The sequence below is a fragment of the Seriola aureovittata genome, chromosome 24, assembly GCF_021018895.1.
Source record: "Seriola aureovittata isolate HTS-2021-v1 ecotype China chromosome 24, ASM2101889v1, whole genome shotgun sequence".
Classification (NCBI taxonomy): Eukaryota; Metazoa; Chordata; class Actinopteri; order Carangiformes; family Carangidae; genus Seriola; species Seriola aureovittata.
This window is the reverse complement of record NC_079387.1, coordinates 6,632,637-6,651,929: the sequence shown is the minus strand read 5'-3', so window position 1 is coordinate 6,651,929 and position 19,293 is coordinate 6,632,637. Positions and strand designations below refer to the sequence as shown.

Sequence of the window (19,293 nt, the reverse complement as noted above, 5' to 3'; positions counted from 1 at the left end):
TTTGTGCTAAAGAACATTGTATTATGAGAGCATCAATGCAAAGAGTGGGTGTTGATCTTTGCAAATGTCATGCTCTGTTCCACAAGGCTCAAATTGGACTTGTTATTCACCCAACCCCCAGCCTGTTTGTTTCCCACTGCATTGTAATATTCAACAGTACTACCGTATGTAATTTCCAGGCACAGCTTGTCCTCGGCAAAAGTAACACAGAGCAGAGAAAATTGTAATTTCACAACACATCATTGAGCATTTCCTATTATGATTACCACGTGTTAACATGCTTATACAATTCAGAAAAACAGTTTAAACATTGTGTTTTGTCTCTTGATATCAACTTTACCTGCATTAATTAAGGGGAATGGCGGTAACAGTTTGCCTGCTTAGTGATAATGAGGTGCAGTGCCAAGTATGAATAAGAGGAGATTGACCGTACGCAAGGGGGACGTAGCTAGATGAATACTGAGCACAGCACAGTCAATGGCAGCCTTAAAATGCATGATTGGAGAGGCATGGGCTATAATAAACGAAACAAAGTGAACGCTGAACAGAGAGACAATTAAACCGCCACATCTGGCAATGCAATGTGAGTGGGTACCCAGCAACTGCAATTACAGGGCTCGATCACTGGTGTAACCCTTCACTGTCTGGATGTTGTACTGGAGCAAATTATAAAGACGATGCTCACTCCCTCTGCAAAATATTTTCAGGAACTGATTCGTGCCTCCCAGATGCCCAGCTGAATCTGGGAAATCCCTTTTAACCATCAACAATCATGCTATCTACTGATTCAATTCCTGGGCTATTTCTCAGTCCAGATCAGTCCCTCGCTATCCTGCTGATCACAAGCCACAGTGCAATCTTCAAGTCCTTTCATGTAGAGCCCAGGCTTTCGCATTAAAGGAAGGACTAATTATAGAGTAGAGCGAATATCATCTCGTCTGGACGAAAGGGACAAAAGTGACACAAGTGTCATTCTGACATTTTGTGAAGAGGTTTTAGTTTTAGAAGACGTTTTTTGCTTGAAAAGCACTGGCTGTTTATGTTGTCCAAAGCAAAAAGGCTAAAGCTTTTTATACTGAAATATACTTTTGATATTCTACTTTGCATCCTCTACTAGAGGGATGAACACTATTCTTCCTGAAGATATTCTCTCGCTCTGGTGTTGGTATCGTTCATGATGTCGGTGGAAAGTGCAACACGTTGCTTCAAAATGTTCCATAGGTGTTCAACTGGGTTGAGATCTAGTGACTTTTAAACCCATAGCATATAAATCACATCATCTCATACTTAGCAATCATTGAGTGATCCCTTGTGCCCTGTAAAGAGGCATCTGTGTTTATAATGCTACTTCACTCGTTATTCAGATTTTTACCCAATTAGTCACTTATCTCTATTTAAATCTAAATATATTTGAACATAAATAAGGCTGGAGATTGAAGGCAGTACCACATGTGTTTTAACAACAAATCAAGCATAAATAACATTACTGCTGACCATTTGTTAAACCAGGTTTTTTGTGGTTGACAAAAAAAATCTCTCCACAAGGTTGATGGAGTAGCCGTTGTGGAGCTTTTGGTCATATCACACTGTCTTCCTCAACAGATGGGGTTTGCCCAGTTATCATCGAACTGTAAATGTTTAGATTTCCATTTTTTCGAGCACTTGACAGACTTCTTTTGATATGATTGAAAGCTCCAGAACAGCTACTAAATGGACCTTGTGGTGAGATTGCTTTTTGTCAACTGCTGTTTCCGAGTTCAAGACTAAACTTTTACTCATTAATGTTTTTAGATTTTGAAATGTATTTCTCCTACACAATCTTCCAGGCAGCCATTAGCCTCCATTAACATTAATATGGAATGAAAGACACTTTCAGAGAACTCAAACTTGCTTGCACATTACCAGTATTTTGTAAAGTGTGCTGTTCTTAGCAGCATTATTTGTCTTTAATTGCCAGCTCCTAAATTGCTTCCCATCTCACCCAAAACATTAAACAGAAAGTTATATGTGTCCTCATTGTTGTGAAGATTGCAAATGCCCTTTCCAAAAAAATCCTCTGAAACGCTTAGTTTCTTCACTCTCTGAAGTATTATTCCCACTAGCTCCAGGGCTTAATTTATTCAAGGCTGTTAATAGCGAAAAAAAAAAAAAAAGAGAGAAAGGTTTTCCTACTGAAGAGCTGGATTGTTTCTGATCTGAATGGAAAATGCTGCTAGATTAACTTGACATGGATGGTGCACGCAGTTCATGCAGATATACTGATCTGTAATCTATGTAATCTTCTTTGCACAACGGCGATACGATGCTCCATTCACTCTGTGTGGGGGTCTTTCAATTCTCCATGAAGAACGGTTTGTTCTTTCCCTCGTGTGGTTCCTCTGTCTAACTCTCCTTACTCACATCCCCGCAGACATACACATATGCCCCCTTTCTCCCCTGCCATAACTCTGTCAGTTGCACACAGATGCAGAAATGCATGCATGCCTGCTTTCTCTGTCTGAATCCGTCTCTTCCCCTGTTCCTGCCTCCTCTGTGGTGTTTCATGGGTTCAAAGCTTCCACTCTGTCTGCTTAGCCACGGGAATCTTTGCTGACGTCTCCGTCCTGCAACCACAGTGACAGAGAGAGATGCTCTAGAGGCGAGGGGAGATAAGAGAGAGAGGAAACAATCGCATTAAGTCTCACTTTACCCCCCTGACCAAGACCAGAGATTGGGATTTGAATGTTAGAATCTTTGTGCTTAAATCCCTGCACGGCTGTTTGTGCTTTTCCCAAACTGAGCACGCAACCTCTGCCCGTGCAGTCTTAGCTGCTCACAGTAAAGCCGGCACAAATTAACACGCCGTTGTTAAGGGAATAACACGCAGCCATATGCACAAAAAGCCCCTTGGAATAAGTCTTGGAGAGTGACACCGCGGCTGTTGCCAGGACAGCAGTAGAGCTGTCAGTGCTACAACGCAACATGCTGTTCAGATCCATGGGTGAAGCCTCTTGACATCAAAGGTGGCACACCAAAGAATCTGTGTTTCCTTTTACTGTTGTCCGCACCTGTCAAAATGGTGCGTTTTGTTTTTTGGGGATTTTTTTTTCTTCTTGTTGTTTTATGTGCTCCTCCTGCACACCAGCCCTCCTGCTTTGTAGCACCACAGAGACCCCTGGTGGAATCGGGGAGCATAGCAATATGTGTATTTGTATTTGTGTGAATATGCGTATGTGGGGTCGAGGACAGATCTCAGCATCCCCAAAACACATTATCTCTGTCTCTTTTGCTTTAACACTCTCTCTCACACAATACACACACAGACACACGCACACTCAAAGTCACATACACACACACACACACACAGCCCTTATCTCTCAGCTGTGGACAATACTTTTGTTGGGCCGTGAGACAAAATGCAAAACTGTCCTCCAACTTGGGGCCTTTTTTGAATCTCCAATCCAGATTTTCTCTATTAATGCTTTAGCTATCATCTGAGCTCGCTGCACTGCACTAGAGGGCCAAATTAGAGCAGGCCTTGGTAAAATAAAATCCCTATTATCTTTGAACTAGCAAGTACCCAATTATACGCCACAGTTATCTCCCATCTCACAGACTTCTGAGTCCTCGCCACCGGGCCAATGAGCAAGGAGTGCTAATGAAGAGATGCTGAATTACCTTTTTGCCTTCCTGGACACACAACTGGTGGAGCCTCCTTGATCATCGGTGTCTTTTTATGGATCAGAGTCATTCCCCAGCTTTGATGATGTGCTTCTTTTTTCCCCACCGTTGAGCCTGTCGCAGCACAGGCCACACACTCATGGGTTTACCACCGGCTGCAGCATGTGTGCGATAAGTGTGAAAGAAGAATGAGAGGTCTCTAATCCGAGGCAGTGAGAGAAAACGAGTTTAAAAAGGGTTTATCTGTTTCCAGTCACATAGGATGTGCGTTCAAAAAGAGCTGAGCAGACAGACAAAACTCCTGCTGATCTGAAAGCAGGGGGTTTGCCTGCTCATATAGGCTATATATTTTCTGTGCACTTTCTTACCCCTGATCATCCCACGCAACTAGCGTGTAAACAAAGTGGAGCTGTAATCGAGCTGAAGAACCTGATTTTTACTTTAGCAGTTGGAGACCAAAACAAAGCTCAAAGTAGAGTGATCATTGGAGCAAATGAATGCTAATGTTGCTCTGACTGCTGTTTGCTGACACATTCATTCAGAATCCTCCAACCTGCTTCTTTTTGATCCTCGACTCCACCAATATGCGGCTGTTGGTCATTTAAAAAAGATGGAGGTTGAATGAGTGAATTGAGGTGTAGTCAAACCACCACAAAGCAGCATTGACCTCTGCTGGCAATGCATGAACACCTTTTACCATCGCATAAACACTGAAAAGTCTGACGTAATCACAGCCTACCTCAGTGGACCCACAAGTGCAAATAGCATCCCCTCATCGTCACAAGAGGACAAGTATACTTGATTTGATAATGTGCCATTGGAACTCCTGCTTTATGTGTACAGAAGGGGAAGAAAATCAGTGTGAATTGTGAGTTTTACATAAGCTGTATGAATTAATTTACATCTTGCACAAATCACTGTCCTTAAAAACTCTGCCGTACTTTTGTTCTTCAAATTTTCCAAAGTACCTCCTGCAAAATACAGTGATTGAAGTGTAAAGGTGGGATCCTACAGAGGCTGCTGAAGAATATAGGAGCTTTTATGAAGGCACAGTAGTGTTGCAAAGTTGCCGTGTAAGGGGGTTCAAGAGACTGTTTTAAAGTTTAAGAGGCTGTCAGGGAATTTAAGAAAGGTCTGGGGTGGTTTAAAATGGCATCTCTGGAGATCGAGAGACGGTTTAGGAATCGATGGAATCGGGGAGGCTTCTATGGAGTTTTTGAAGAAAAAAGAAGGGGTTCAATAACAGGAGGTAATGTAAGTCGTGCTCGCTCCAGTAGCGGGTTTTCACCAGATATCCAGCACCACCAGTGAAAAAGCGCAGGCATGTGATACTGTATTGTTTTGACATATTTATGTGTTTGTTTTCAACTGCAAGACTTTGGTCAGGTACAGCGAATGCACCTGAGATGGTGTTAGAAGAGTTTGAGGAAAAACAAGTGGTGTTTTAGCGTAGCTTCTGTTTGTTAGTTTTTCTATACGTTGATGTGGTTGATGGTGGTAGAAAAACCACAATGCAGCAGTGCATCTGGGCTGACACCATGCTGACCTGCACACAACAGCATAAAATTGCATTTCTTTTTTGTAGGGAGTTGACATGCATCCGTTTTGGTGCACCATTACTATTATATTGTTCCCCCTGCTGCCTTTTTATGTTGCTGATCACGATTAGAGGAAGGTGTATCAACATGCTCTGCATACAACATGTATAGTTTAAAGCAGGTATTGCTCCCAGCCCATTTTACTATTACCCTGTTAGAAAATAATGCAAAAAATATTTTATGAAAAGTGGCTATATATATAACTATTGAACACTTTTTCATTCACGATCATATTTAAAAATCTGAATATTTTAATTAAGGTACTAACAAAGTACTAAGAAGCTATACTCATACATTCTCAGCAGATCATGGAGGTGTTACCTCATGTCTTGTCTCTTGTCTCTCACAGGAAGTCCCGTCAACCTAACGTGCAGAGCCTTCTTTGGATACAGCGGAGACGTCAGTCCACTCATCTACTGGATGAAAGGGGAGAAGTTCATTGAGGATCTGGATGAGGAGCGGGTTCAGGAGAGTGACATCAAGTAAGACCTTAATAAAGCCATGACGTACCCTTATATTTGATTAAATGAACAAAAAAACAATTAACAAACAGAACAAAAAAATTGCATTAAGGGTGAATTTTCTCCAGACCAGTTAATATTACAGCAGAGCTTGAACAACATAACCAATTTATGAGGTAATTCTGATCTCTTCAAAAGCAGCAAGGGACCTGAGGGCTGAACTGGTAAACGCCTATTTAAACCCACTTACCACAATTGTGCGGACACACATCAACAAACTGAACAATAAAATGAACCTCTCACCACCAAGGTATCATTTAAATGAATTTCATGAATGCTTTATGTGGCTGTTCAATAATGCAGATAGCTATGCATTCTTTATCATGTACAATATATATGCACAGTTCAGGCATCACTCCATCAGTAATCAGCTATTACTTTGCACTGAAATATACAGTAAGTGGAGGCAGTAATAGCAGAGCAGCACAGCAGATGGAAACTCCCAATTGAATGTCCGTGTTTGCCTCCTTTTCCATTTGGGTGACCTCCATCTTTTGGCTCACACTCATCACTGGAAACAGAGGTCTGTTTACTCCAAAACCAGGTGGAAACCCGACGGCCAGGCACACACACCGCCTGAAGCTGGCTGACCATCCAGCAATGCCGTATAATTGGCTGGTAGAGGAGCTCTCCTTGCTTTAGGTATTGATGCATTCATTTCATATTGGAAAAATAACACAAAAAAGAAAAATATTGTTCTCCCCAGCTGTCAGGCGGTAAATAGAACATGGTTGGAGTTTATTCATCACATCAGTCTTTTTTGATGACAGCTTTATGCCAACAAATAACCACTTGGATTTCTCATTTGTGTTTGAAACGGTGATGCTTGTTGTGAATAAAAAGTCTAGAAAAATTCAGCAGCAGCGACATCGTACAAACAACAACTTCTGGTTATTACAACTCTGCATGCAGCATTTGGCTGAAGTACAAGCTGATGTTTTCTGTCAGTGTCAGTCTCTTTGTTTTGGCTCGCACTAAATTCAGGTCATATTGGAAAAAGTGGAGGAAAAAGGACAACGTGTTGTTTTAGCTTGAAAACACCGGCACATGGAACTCATCCAGCATCATTTAATTCACAAATTTAAAATAAACCATAAACAAACTACAGAAGACATTGTTTATGTTTGTATTAGTCAGTGATTTAACTCCACGACTTCACCTTTAACTGGCAACACTGTTGTATTTACCATTTTTACAACATCATCAGGTTATGGATACACTGGAGACTGCTCATATCATATTAAACCAGTTAAACCAGTTTATACTTGATGCTTGTAGTACAGTGTGATTGACATGAATGTAGGACTGGTGACTGGTTACCAAACTGACACCGTAGTTGACCTTTGCTTTATTATTGGCCATGTAGAAAAAGGTCACAGTTTTCCCATTTGGTGGATTGACAGGAGCAGAGCAAGACGCTGACAGTGTTCTTCACCCACGTTGCTCATCCTCAGATGACCTCCTTCTGAAGAATAATTAATCCACTTTGTCAGTAGAGGAGTCTTTAGTCTAATAATACATAACATGTGTGAAAGAATGGAGATGCTCCTGTTATTAGTTAACAACTTGGTGATTAACCATCTTTGACCAAAAAATACAAGTATTATTATATTTTACCTTCATCTCACACAGACTGGTTCATCGTGATCATCATATGTAGTGGGAGCACAGGCGAGACTAGAGACTTCCTGAAGAAAAGAGGATTATATGACATAAAAATAGAGTCAAATATACAAAATGTATACCTCGACAGACACCAAAGTGGGAAAGGTGTTGCTTCGAAATTAACATATAGTGAGTGAATTCTATGTATTTGTGCAGTGGTGCTGTCACGGTCTCCCAGATGTTGTTATAAAAATGCGAGCAACAAATAATCTGTCTTGGGTTTTAGCAGTGAGGAGGAAATTCTTAATCCTCGGGAATGTGTTTCTTTGCTCTGCTGACACCACCAGGGCATTCAGAAAATAAGGCGAAGGAAGGGGGTGTATCAAATCTAACAACAAGGGAAACAAAATCATGAGGAACTGCTCCTTGTTTAGTGGCATCTAGCCATGCAATTAGTTTTGGTTCTATTTTTCAATGTTTAAAACAAGGGAATGAATGGAATTATGTTAGTGGTGCTCACAGCACTGATACAGATTTATCAGCAATATCTCTTTCCAGAAACAGTGTCCTTGTTTCAAAGGGGATCTATCTTCTTCTCTGTTGGTTGAAAGTGAAATGTGTTTATTATCCTGAATAACAGCGACTTTATTTCATGAAAGAGATGGTTCTTTGTCAATGTTTTAACCATTACAAATGAATTTCCATTCACTTAAAAAACAAAAGCTGGTTAATGCAGGCAGCAAAATTAGAGAATGCTGCTCTGTTGTAATTTGACAAGTTGATTGTAGCCTTCAATTAACAAACGTGGATTTTTTTCTCATTGATCAGTTTCTTTTCCAGGAATAAAAACAGCTGGCGTATCTGTTTAAAGCGCAAGTACACTGCATTTCCTGTGACTGCTTCACATTAAAAGCCACCCAGTGATTTCCCAGTTGATTGGTTTTAATTCAAAGCAGCGGCAGTTAGAAATATTTGATTAGCAGTAACTTAATACAACTGCGATACATCTGTTGGAGATTGAGAAGAGTGAAGCAATTTAAAACCAGCCGTAAACAATGAAAACACAGTATATAGAGAGGTACTTAATGAATGTAAATACACCAAATGACAGCTATAAATAACATCAAAACTGGATTATAACTTAAATATTTATTTAATACTAATCAAAGAATGATTAATTTCCTATATACGATTTTTTTTTTATTTAATTATTTGTTCAGCGAGATATTTCTGCCGGTGTGTCCACACTGAAATACAGACCTCAGACATCATGTCCTGCCCCACTATACTCTTTTGATGTACCACATATAACAAGAAAGTCCCTGTTGTTGACAAATGCCATCTAATGAAAAGGTTAACTGTAAGCAGCATGACAAGGCTGGGAGGAGAGTTAGCGGCCCAGTCTGTGACCTGGCATTTCAAGATGTCTGTGTTAGCCTGCTAGCACGCGCCATCCAGCTCTCAGCACCGCACTCTGTTGTGAAGGACACCAGGCCAATTAGAGCCTACAGGATTTAGGGGGGGGGGGGGGGGGGGGGGGGGGGGGGGGTGGAGGGGGCGGCAGGTGTTGGCATTGGGTAGGTGGTATAATAATAATGAAGAAGGAAGAATACTGAGGAGTGCGTCACATACTGTTAGAAACCCTGCTTTCATATGATACTCAAATGAGGAACAAGCCAAGAGATCAAACCTGTGACCATGAGCTGCTTTGCAAAGCCTTTGTGTTTATGTGTGTGTATGGGCAGTAAGTGAAGAAGCTTGTGTGCATATACTGGGTACCTACAATACATGCACATTCAAGTTTTTCAAGTGCTTATTTTTTTTGTTGTGTGCCACCGCGTGACACTGTCTCCCTCTGCATGTTTTTATTTATTTTATTTTTTTGTTCCCATTTGATTGTGCACCACTTCAAACCCACTCCCTGACATCATTCCACGAGCTTTTAGCTTTGAAATGGAAATTAATCACACAGGAGTATTCCCTGAAGGGCTGCCTGTAATACATGAAATGGAGCTTTTGGCACAATGTTTCACCACTGAGATTCAGAGTTGATATAAAATGTTGTGGCTGCAGAACAAGACTTTGTGGATCTCAGAGGTGAAGGCCAGAGGAAGTTTCAGTCCCTGGTGCATGGGCATGCAGCACCCTTTTGAGCAGCAGTTCAAGAGTGAAGTTTCATTTTCTAACACTAATTAATGCTCATACAGATATATTCATAGGAATGAGGTGAAAAAACTGGGTACTTATGGGCTCTATTAGTCTATTAGTGCTGCGAACCTAGTAATTCATAGCATTTTACATGGTGACAGGCTAACAGTTATATACGCCTTTATTGAAATCTATACATTAGTGATTTGAGGGTTTGATGGAGGAGGAACTCTGTGCAGTGTTGGGGGGAGTCAGTATCTCACTAGCAGCTAGCCTGACTCTATTTACTGTACAGACATGAGTGGTATCAATCTTCTCATACTCAACAAGAAAGCCACAAAACCTATTTCCTAACAAAGTATCCAGCTGCAGCCAGCAAGGCGTTTAAAAATAGAGCAAAGCAGGACAACGCGGTGCAGTCCAAAAGTTCAGGTGTCACATCGCGGCTGCTGGGAGAGACTGTACGAGATAATATCAGGCAAAGATGTATCACAATGCTTAGAGATGATGATGATGGGATGCTGTGTGATCCTGCAACACATTCAGAGGATGTGTTTTTGTCCGATAAAAGGCTCCAAGCTCATGTGAGATGTTTGTTCAGGTTTCAAATGAATAATGATGTTGTAATCTTCCGCCTCCCAGCTGCTCGCTCTCACCCCTGCTGTGTAAAAGATTGATTTTACACTAAAGGATCTACAGTAAAACTGATCTTGGATCTCTGTTAGTTTTACCGCATGAAACGTTAAGTCACAAATCCAAACTCAAACTCTGAGATGTTTGTCGAGACGAGCCTGAAGTGTGTGTCGTCATGTTACCTCGAGCGTCTCAGTGAATCATTGTGGTGCAACAGTATCCTCACTCTACAGCGTCAAAGATCCAGGTGCACTTTCATTTCCATCCAGTTACACGGCACCAGCTTACCACTGTCCTTTACTTTCATACACACCACCTGACAGATGTTTCTGTGGGAGAGTTCATGCTTTGTGATTCTTCTTTTTCAGCTACACACTTCCTCCAGCTCCTGTTTCTGTCTCTCACATGTGAATCCTCACTTGTATACACAAATACACACAAACACACACACACACACTCCAAACTTGATGAGTCTTTTTGTAAAGATTGATTTTTTTTTTTTCCTTTGCTAAGATTGTGTTTCAGCTCAGTCTATGTTGAGTCACACATGGGTGCCACCTCTTTAAAAAGCCATCAACATGGATCTATATCCCAACCTTGTGGAGCCCCCTGTCTCTGCCTGACTGGCGGCACAATGGAGAAGGATGAGTGTTAGACAAGCTCGTAGGAATTAAGAGAAAAGGCTGAAATAATTTCCCTCTCACATACATGCTCGCACAAGTCACCTTTATGCTCCCCTGCAGAAGATCAGCTTAAAAACTACTACTTCATAATTCGTTTTTATAAAGAAACTAGTCCATGTAGGTACGAAAGATTACCTCTAATGGTTCTTCATTGCACATGGTCAATAAAAGAAATTTCCCTGCGAACGTGGTTTTTTATGTGCGATTCTAGTTATTAGCAGCACTTTGTAAAGCTAATGTAAGACATTGCCATGGCAGCAGTGGTTGTATTGTAGTTGGTCTTTAACTCCCCAGCATTTCTCAATCTGCTTTGTTTAGTCTGTTCATTGATCAACAAGCATTAGATGAGTTTTCATATTCAGATGCCCCGCGGCGGGCGGTAGATGAATGCCCAAGTGGCACTCGTACCTTTTCACACTATTAGCCCCATGCATCATTTAACACGGGTTTGAAATAGCTGCAATTTTTGTAACCTTAAAAAGATTATCTGCACATACATCATTCATGCTTTTGCACAGCAGCCCAGCAGGAGAGATTCACCTCTGTTAGCCGTCATTGTTTTCCTGTTGTTCTCCTTTTGTCATAGGAGTTTGCTGCAAATGCTTTAACCGAACTTTGGAAGTATGACTGGGTTTAATTTGATTGATTACATCCTATTTTATTAGTACATTCTCTCAAGACACTTAGCCACACTTCTGGCCGATATTCTCCCTCAGAACTACTTGTCAGATGTTAGGATAGACACACACACACACACACACACACACACACACACACACAAACACACCTTTTCAGCATCAAATTAGGGAGGTCTGTGTCCTACCGTTTCTGTAGCTTTCCAAAACCAATAATGCACATGCTAAGCATCAACATGTTAGTATTGTCATTGTGCACATGTTAGCATGCTGATGTTAGCATTTAGGTCCAAGCACAGGTGTGCCTCCGCACAGCTTCACAGAGCTCCTAACGGCTGTTGACTCATAGTTTTTTTTAATACATAAGTTCTGGTAATTTGTTCTGACAATACTGCCTCTCCTCTGAGAGGCTGACAGCACACGTAGGAGTTATTTTTATCCATACCTCAAATTCAATCAATACATTAAGATTCTTGCTCAGCCTTGCTTTCTGCAGCGTACAAATTTAACTGTAGCTCCAGCACTGAAACAAACTGTCACCCAGTATTAAATGAGCTGAATCAATTGCCCATTTTAAAGGGTTTTTAAACATCTTTCTGTAGACTGACAAAATCCACACTGTCTGACTTCTAAGCTGGAAACCGCTTTAGTTCTGACCACAGATGATTAAGTAGCAGCTTCTTGTAAAGAAGAGCTCCGTAGTTAAAAGGTGTTAAAGGTATACCTTGACATTTTGAGGGTCGGGGTGTCATCTCTACCTGTCAACTCGTTAGCATTGTCAGTGCTTCTCATTGCAGCCAGTTAGATACAGCACGATGCTGTTCTTAAAGACACTGATAATGAAGAGGAGGCTGGTAAAATCCATTTTTGGCTAATTAACACAACACCCTGCCAAGTGTTCAGTGAAGAAAAATAGGTATCTAAGTTTCACAGTGTCCTTCCAGTGCAGTCACTCTGATGAAATAGAGTAGTGGCTTCTAGTCTTTTGTGTGTGTTGACTGAGTTCTGTTTAACAAAAACGTCAAAAGAGCTCTTTTTTCTCTCACTTACCCTCGTGGCAAAATATTCTGTGATAGGTCAGCGCCGTAGTGCAGCATGACAGTCGCACTATTATCCCTGTACCAACATGTCACAACCAATAGACATCAAGAGGCTCAGCGAGTCAACAAAGGAGTATTTTAAATGGGAGAAATCTGTCATGACTCATATGATGCTGGCATCTTGTCAGTTACGGACTGTCACCTCCCACCTTTGTTATGCACTTTTGCTTCACTGATGAACTAAAACGTTACCACTGAAAAGCTGCCACCAATGGCAGCAGATTATAAAGCTTGGAATGAAACCAAGTTCTGTCTGATGTACGTATCTGCATATTTATGATTTTAGAGAGATAGGTGTAAAGGTACAATATAACTGTATAAAGTGCCTAGCAGTTATACCTAGAGAATGACACATTGGGGACACTGTCTCAGAATTGCACTCCACTCAGATGGAAGTTTATAACTCTAAGGTCATGATTTATGAATCTTAGGATGCAAACTGTAGACACAACTCAAATTTCCTTGGGGCAAACTTTTTTTGTCAGAATAATCCATATTTTATTAAAAAGTCAATACTCTCGACTTATGACTTTTTGACCGCCTGCAGTCTAGAGTTATTGTTTTCCATAGTTTTTTTTATTATTATTTCTCTTTTTCTTTTTTTTGGTACACTTATTCAGAAAATGTGATCTGATAATGTTATGTGGAATCTGTAGTCACAGAGCATACCTGCAAACATTGAGACTCCAAAATTAAAAGCACAAGTTCAACTCAGCATGTTCTCTGATGTGCTGAGTCAGTTTTGTCTCATCACAATCAGACTTCTTAAATGGAGACTGTGAGAAGTTACTTTGATGTACGCCTTACGGTCAGTAATGAGGTGGCTGGACTCCCTGTTTGGGCAAATGTTTGAAGTCATGTTGGTGTTCAAATTTTATGAAACAGCTCGTACGTTGGTTTTCATTTTTTCCAACCATGAGTCATAAACTTGTAAAAGCAGACATATGTGTAAGTTGGCCCACACTGATTAGCTGATGGTTGCTGTCCACCATCAGCAACTTCATGTTCGACACTTGCCTTTGGCTTAAATACTAAATCCTCCTTTCATCAACAACACAGTGCCACAAAATCTCAGTGTTGTCTGATCTGTCTGAGGCCAAATCAGATTGCTCCCAAAGGCTGTTACTGTACCTACTTTGTCCTGCTAGACAAACACTTTCTGCATGTATTTCTTAAGATGAATGGCAGGGAAATGAAGGGAGCAGACAATTATTCTTGACTCTTTTACTCTCTCAGGTAAAATGACCAAAGCTAGAGAGAACATTAACAATCTGACAGTTCCCTCCTTTGATATATTGACGTAGTGTGTCTTAGTACTGCTTCATTTTCAAACAGACACACAGACTGTATTCATCACTGCCCCAGTAATTCAAGAGGCAAATCAGGTTTAGAGCAATGTTTTTGTCACTTTTTAGCATGAATTATTCAGCTTCAGTCTTTTTGACAACAATAGCCTCTGATTTTCCCAAATTGTAATTATTGCATATCAAAGCTGCAGTAATTAAGGTTTTTTATTAACAATGAATGAAATGACTGTGAAAGGTGTTTTTCATCATGTCAAACCCACCTCACCATTCACCACTCTCAACACTTTTACTCACTTTTGCTCTTTGGAGTCTTTGGCCTGTTGCTCTGAAAAAGCTCAGTTACACCTTAAAGGAAATTTTTCTTTAGATTTGGTACAAACATCTGGACTGAAGGATGAACTGATTCCATTTTTGTTATTAAAGGTCAAGGTCACCGTCCCATCGTGACAACGGCTTCAGTGTTTTATTGAGGCAACCCTCTTCACTTCGTCCCCACGGATGACAACCAGGACAGGGCGCCTCAACATTAAAGCTGCATGACATAAAAACCAAAACAATGAGCTGAAAGACTTAAAATGTCCCATAGAGATTGGGGGAACTACAGAGTTGGTGGTTCATCTCTTCAAGTGACACCTTTCACATTAGTCATTTTATTGCATTGTTAATGCTAAAATATTAATTGATGAAGTTTTAAATCAGTCTGTTTTGCTGATTTAGTTTACATTTACTGAGTGAAATGCACAAATAACTTGCAAATAACTGCATTGAAGCCAAATTCTATATTAAACTGAAATTTAAGGTATTAAAAAAGTGCTTTGGTCTTCAGTCACAAAAATCTAGTTTAGTTCATTAATTTGCTGACACTCACCACAAATTCCTCTACCAGCACCAGCTTTTAATCAGACGCATCAGCATCCATGTGAATCCCATTTGCTTTGATCTTTGCCCCCCCCCCGCAGGACAATCCGGGAACACCTGGGGGAGCAGGAGGTCTCCATCTCGCTGACCATCGACTCTCTGGAGGAGAGCGATCTCGGCAACTACTCCTGCTATGTGGAGAACGGCAATGGACGTAGACAAGCCAACATCCAGCTCACCAAGAAAGGTGAGGCGAGCACACACACACACACGTAGATAAATTCATATAATGAAAAAAAAGTTCTGTTATTCTAAGTCTCTCTCTTATAATGAATATAGGAGATCAGTGTAAAAGCCTTGATATTTAATGATGGAATGTTCCAGCTTTGGAGGTGAAAAACACCATTTCATACCACAGGCCTTCGCTCTGACAATGAGTGACTCACTCGCAACAATTTACTGAGCACAAAGAGGAACAACTAGCGGGATTCTGGGAATTGACCAGTTGTTTCTTGCCTCGGGGAGGAAAAAAAAATGTGACAGTATTGTAGATAGTCCAGAGAGCCGATTCATCCACCCGGGCCTGAGGAAACATTAGTTTGCAGAGAAAGAAAAAGCGTTTTTCGGAGAGAGGCAGCCTTCGGTGTTATGATGCCAGACAAGCTGTTTAACTGCCTGGCACTGACCTCCCCCAACGCACGCACACACACACACACACACACACACACAAATCCTCCTTTGATCGCTGAACTCTCACTCAGACATCTTCTCATCTTTCGTCGCTGGCTACTGTTGCCCTCTCCCCCTCCCCCTCGTCTTTCTATTCCAGAGACATTTTTGAGTTTTTCCTCTTGATTTTACCTCACGGAGGTAGAGGAGAGGAAGGCTGTCTGATGATTTTAGATACAGATGCACACTTTTCGATGTGGTTATATAAGTGATATTTTTTTTATTTTTTAGCGAGGCTAAGGGGGGTCTCTGTAGCCTTAAAGTTGTCAGTGTTGAATACATTTACATACTAGATATTTTCCTCTCTTTTAAGCTCGCAGCTTTGGATCCAGCTTTGATGGCAGCCCAGTTCCCCTCCATTTGCTATATTAAAGGGGTTTATGCTGCACAGTAGAATCTCAGAATAAACCGGAGAAGATTAGCCCGGGCCTCGCAGGATTGCTGGTCTACGAGAAATTGACCCGTTTCCATGTTTTTATTTGCTGCATCTGTGTTGGGGTGCAGTACAAGGCTAGTCAGTGTTTACGCTGCTTTTCAAAAAGCGTCAAAGTTTTCTCTTGAAGCCGTGAAAACGGCACATGACACTCCAAGTGAATTTGGTCGTCTCAGCGTGAGAATGTCTTTGCTCCCTCCCTGCTCGCCTCTTTTTCTGACACACACACACACACGCGCAGACGCTTTGAACGATGCAGCTTCACTCAGAATATGTCTTCAGTTGTGTGTATTTTAACATGGAGATGTGTCCTTATTTACATTTCTTGTACAACTTCTTGTAGTTGAGAAGTTGTGATTCTCCAATTGCCCGTGGCCAACTTTTTTGCCATGGCAACATACCCTCAGATAATGTATTTCTCTCACAACAGCAGCAACAACACCAACTAGTGCACAGCTGCCTGTAGTGTATAATGAAAAATAACATGTAGATCCTTGATTGTGAAAGTGAAGAGCAGCGGTCTCAGCTTTCACACATCTCACTGCAGCTTCCCTTTGTTTTATTTTACCATCCAAACCCTACTCTGCCTTTTCTTTTCCTCACTCTTTTTTTTTATCTCCCTCCCTAGACAGAGAGGCAGAAGTAGAAGGAGAGAAAGGGGTGATGAATCGCCCGATGCCATGTGGCTCCATCAAATCCAGCCTTCTAGTCGTCAGGAGCTAATTTGTCTTAATCTGTCCCACTGCAGCGGTGCTACAATATGGATGCCAGGCAGAGAAGAATTGGCCTCCTCCACTGTAATCTGTGCTACTTGAGGAGCAGCTGGTTCGTTATACTGTCCAGATATCTGAGGCAGGAGGGCAGAGTGGATGTGTAGAAGACTGTGAGGGAGAAATGGAGTTGCTTCTCGCACTGCTTGTTAGCCGCAGCACCTCTTGTAGAAAAGTAAACTAATTCAGGCTGAGGGGAGAGAATCTCCGACAAGCGGAGGAAGTCAGAGGCTCAAGAGGGAAACCTGTGTTCACGCTGCCATGAGTTTGTTTGCGCTTTTGTTTGCATACGTCCGAGAGTTTGGCTGAAGGTCGTCGACCGGACAGACACGATGAAGCGATGCGGGCCATGCTCGTTAGCTCTCCAGAACATCATCCTTTATCACGGGAGCTGTCAGCCTGATGGCCGCTGCAGTGGGATGGGCATTGCGCACTCCAACGAGGTTAAATGGGCATCCGTGATGGATGGTGATGCACGCGAGTTCTGTCCATCCGTGTTTATGTGCGTGCGCGGCATTGCAGCAAGTCCAGCCTTTTACCGTTGTCCATTAGTCAGCCAATGAAGGCTGACCACCCGGATTTTGTGAGCCGTAGCCAAGAGGAAATGTTGAACTGCGAAAGATGGAGTGACGTTCTGATAGAAAACACTGTAAGAAAGAAAGAAAAGCCTTGAAAAAGAGACAAGATCATGAAAAGATAAAGCAAATGACTTGATTTTCAAGGCAAGGTACTAGACCATGGAGCCTAATGGTTGAGTCCATTGTCCTGTGGTGTAAAATATCACCTCTCATCCTCCTGAATAACTCTAGTAGTCTGGCCTCTACAGAATATTTTCATCTCGTGGACCTTCATTTTAACAGTAGTCACAGCTTAAAAGAATGTGTTGTAAATCTGAAATATCAACAGTGAAATCTAGTAGTTGTGTGAATTTAGCTTCCACTGATGCTTTTCATGAGTTCACGTCAAGCTACAGCGATGACAGATGGCCGGGAGAGCGGATCGCTTCGATCTGTCGACAAACAGGCAGTTCAGCCGACAGCCCGGAGCTTTAGCTCACCTCGCGCCTCTCTGCAGCGGTACACACGTGTAACCGATCTTCATAAGTGTGGCAGTCTGATCTGTCACATGCTATTGTCGCACAGCTTGCCTAGTGTAAGTTTTTTATTATCCAATCAAGCCAAGAGGCGTTAAGTGACAGGTATAGAACTGGCTGTACTTTCATTCCAGTCGGAGCGATACGTCACCTGGATACAATCCAGCCACACTGACAAAGTAAGTAATGAGGAAAAATGGAGAGGAAAAGCAAGAAAAGGCGATACAAACAGAGAATGAATGAATATAGCCGTAGGAGATGATTAAAAGTCGTTTTCAAACAAATGTGGAGGTACGGCAAAGCATAACATGGAGTCTTGTAACAATAGCCGGTGCAGCTTATCCACGACTGAATCGTGCATTATTTCACAGGAACTGATGTTCTGCAGTTGAATCTGATTTCAGGAGAAGTGTGGATGGAGGCCAGCTTCAGTGTGAGAGGAGAGAAATGCAATGAAGGAAAAGGTTGTGACATGAAACTGTGCCACTTGTTGAGTTTAAGTAGAATCAAAGAATATTTAAATATTAAAATATATATATATATATATATATATATATATATATATATATATATAGTGTCACAGAATCAGTTATCTTTGGCAAGATTTAGTTTGGTGATTTAAAGCAAATTTTCTGAAAATTTCAAATCATGGAAACTAAAAAATAGATCTTAAATAATAAAAATCTGCAGTATATGGATAATCGATGGCTGGAGACGGTCCACTGTGCCTGTCCGCTGCCGTGTTGTGATGATCCTGGACTTTTATACTTCATTCAACTGGTGCTAGTTAAAATGTTCCAGGGTGCCTGTTTTCTTAGTTACACGTAAACAAACGATCTCTTTCTCTTCCTCCCTCTCACTGTGTTTGACACATTAGCAGAGCTCATGTACACGGTGGAGCTGGCCGGAGGTCTGGGAGCCATCCTGATGCTGCTGATCTGTCTGGTGACGCTGTACAAGTGCTACAGGATCGAGCTCATGCTCTTCTACAGGAACCACTTTGGCAGTGAAGATATAGATGGAGGTAAGATGAGATAAGGTGCCAGACATAATTTACTTTACACCATTATATAATAATCTCTCATAATCTGTGATACCACAGTGTTTGCTATTTGGTGGAGGATTTCTAAAACACCTTCCACTGCTGTGAAAGCATCCGTTCTTTCCTCTGTAGGGATTAAATCCCAAATCCCAAACCTGAGCAGTATCAGCGCTGCTCTGCACACATTTCTTTTTACTCGGAAAACACCTGGGCTATTTTTCATATCTTGAAGCTGCATGTGGCACTATTTTTATGTAAATATACATCTGTTTTATCACTGTAAATGACATAGTGGCTGCAACAGAGAAGAGCTTCCCATAGTTTCTAACTCATAAATTCTGTTGTCAATTTCAGGGAATCTTCTCAACCCACGAGAAGAGCTAAATCAAAAAAATGAATGCAAATTATTCTGTAAACTGTCTCCTTAACGGCAGCTAACAAGTCAACAATCTTTGATCTCGCTCCCTTTCTTGTCACA

At 41.4% G+C, this 19,293-nt stretch overlaps 1 protein-coding gene across 2 annotated transcripts in view; it reads left to right on the top strand.

The window, feature by feature from the left end:
* The window catches only part of LOC130165508 (interleukin-1 receptor accessory protein-like 1), a 225,910-nt gene that overhangs the window by 194,607 nt on the left and 12,010 nt on the right, over window positions 1-19,293 (top strand). For both annotated transcript variants that reach the window (XM_056370836.1, XM_056370835.1), the window contains exons 7-9: window positions 5,608-5,740; window positions 14,850-14,995; window positions 18,651-18,797. In XM_056370836.1, the coding sequence (XP_056226811.1) occupies window positions 5,608-5,740; window positions 14,850-14,995; window positions 18,651-18,797 (426 nt within the window). The remainder of the gene's footprint in view (window positions 1-5,607; window positions 5,741-14,849; window positions 14,996-18,650; window positions 18,798-19,293) is intronic.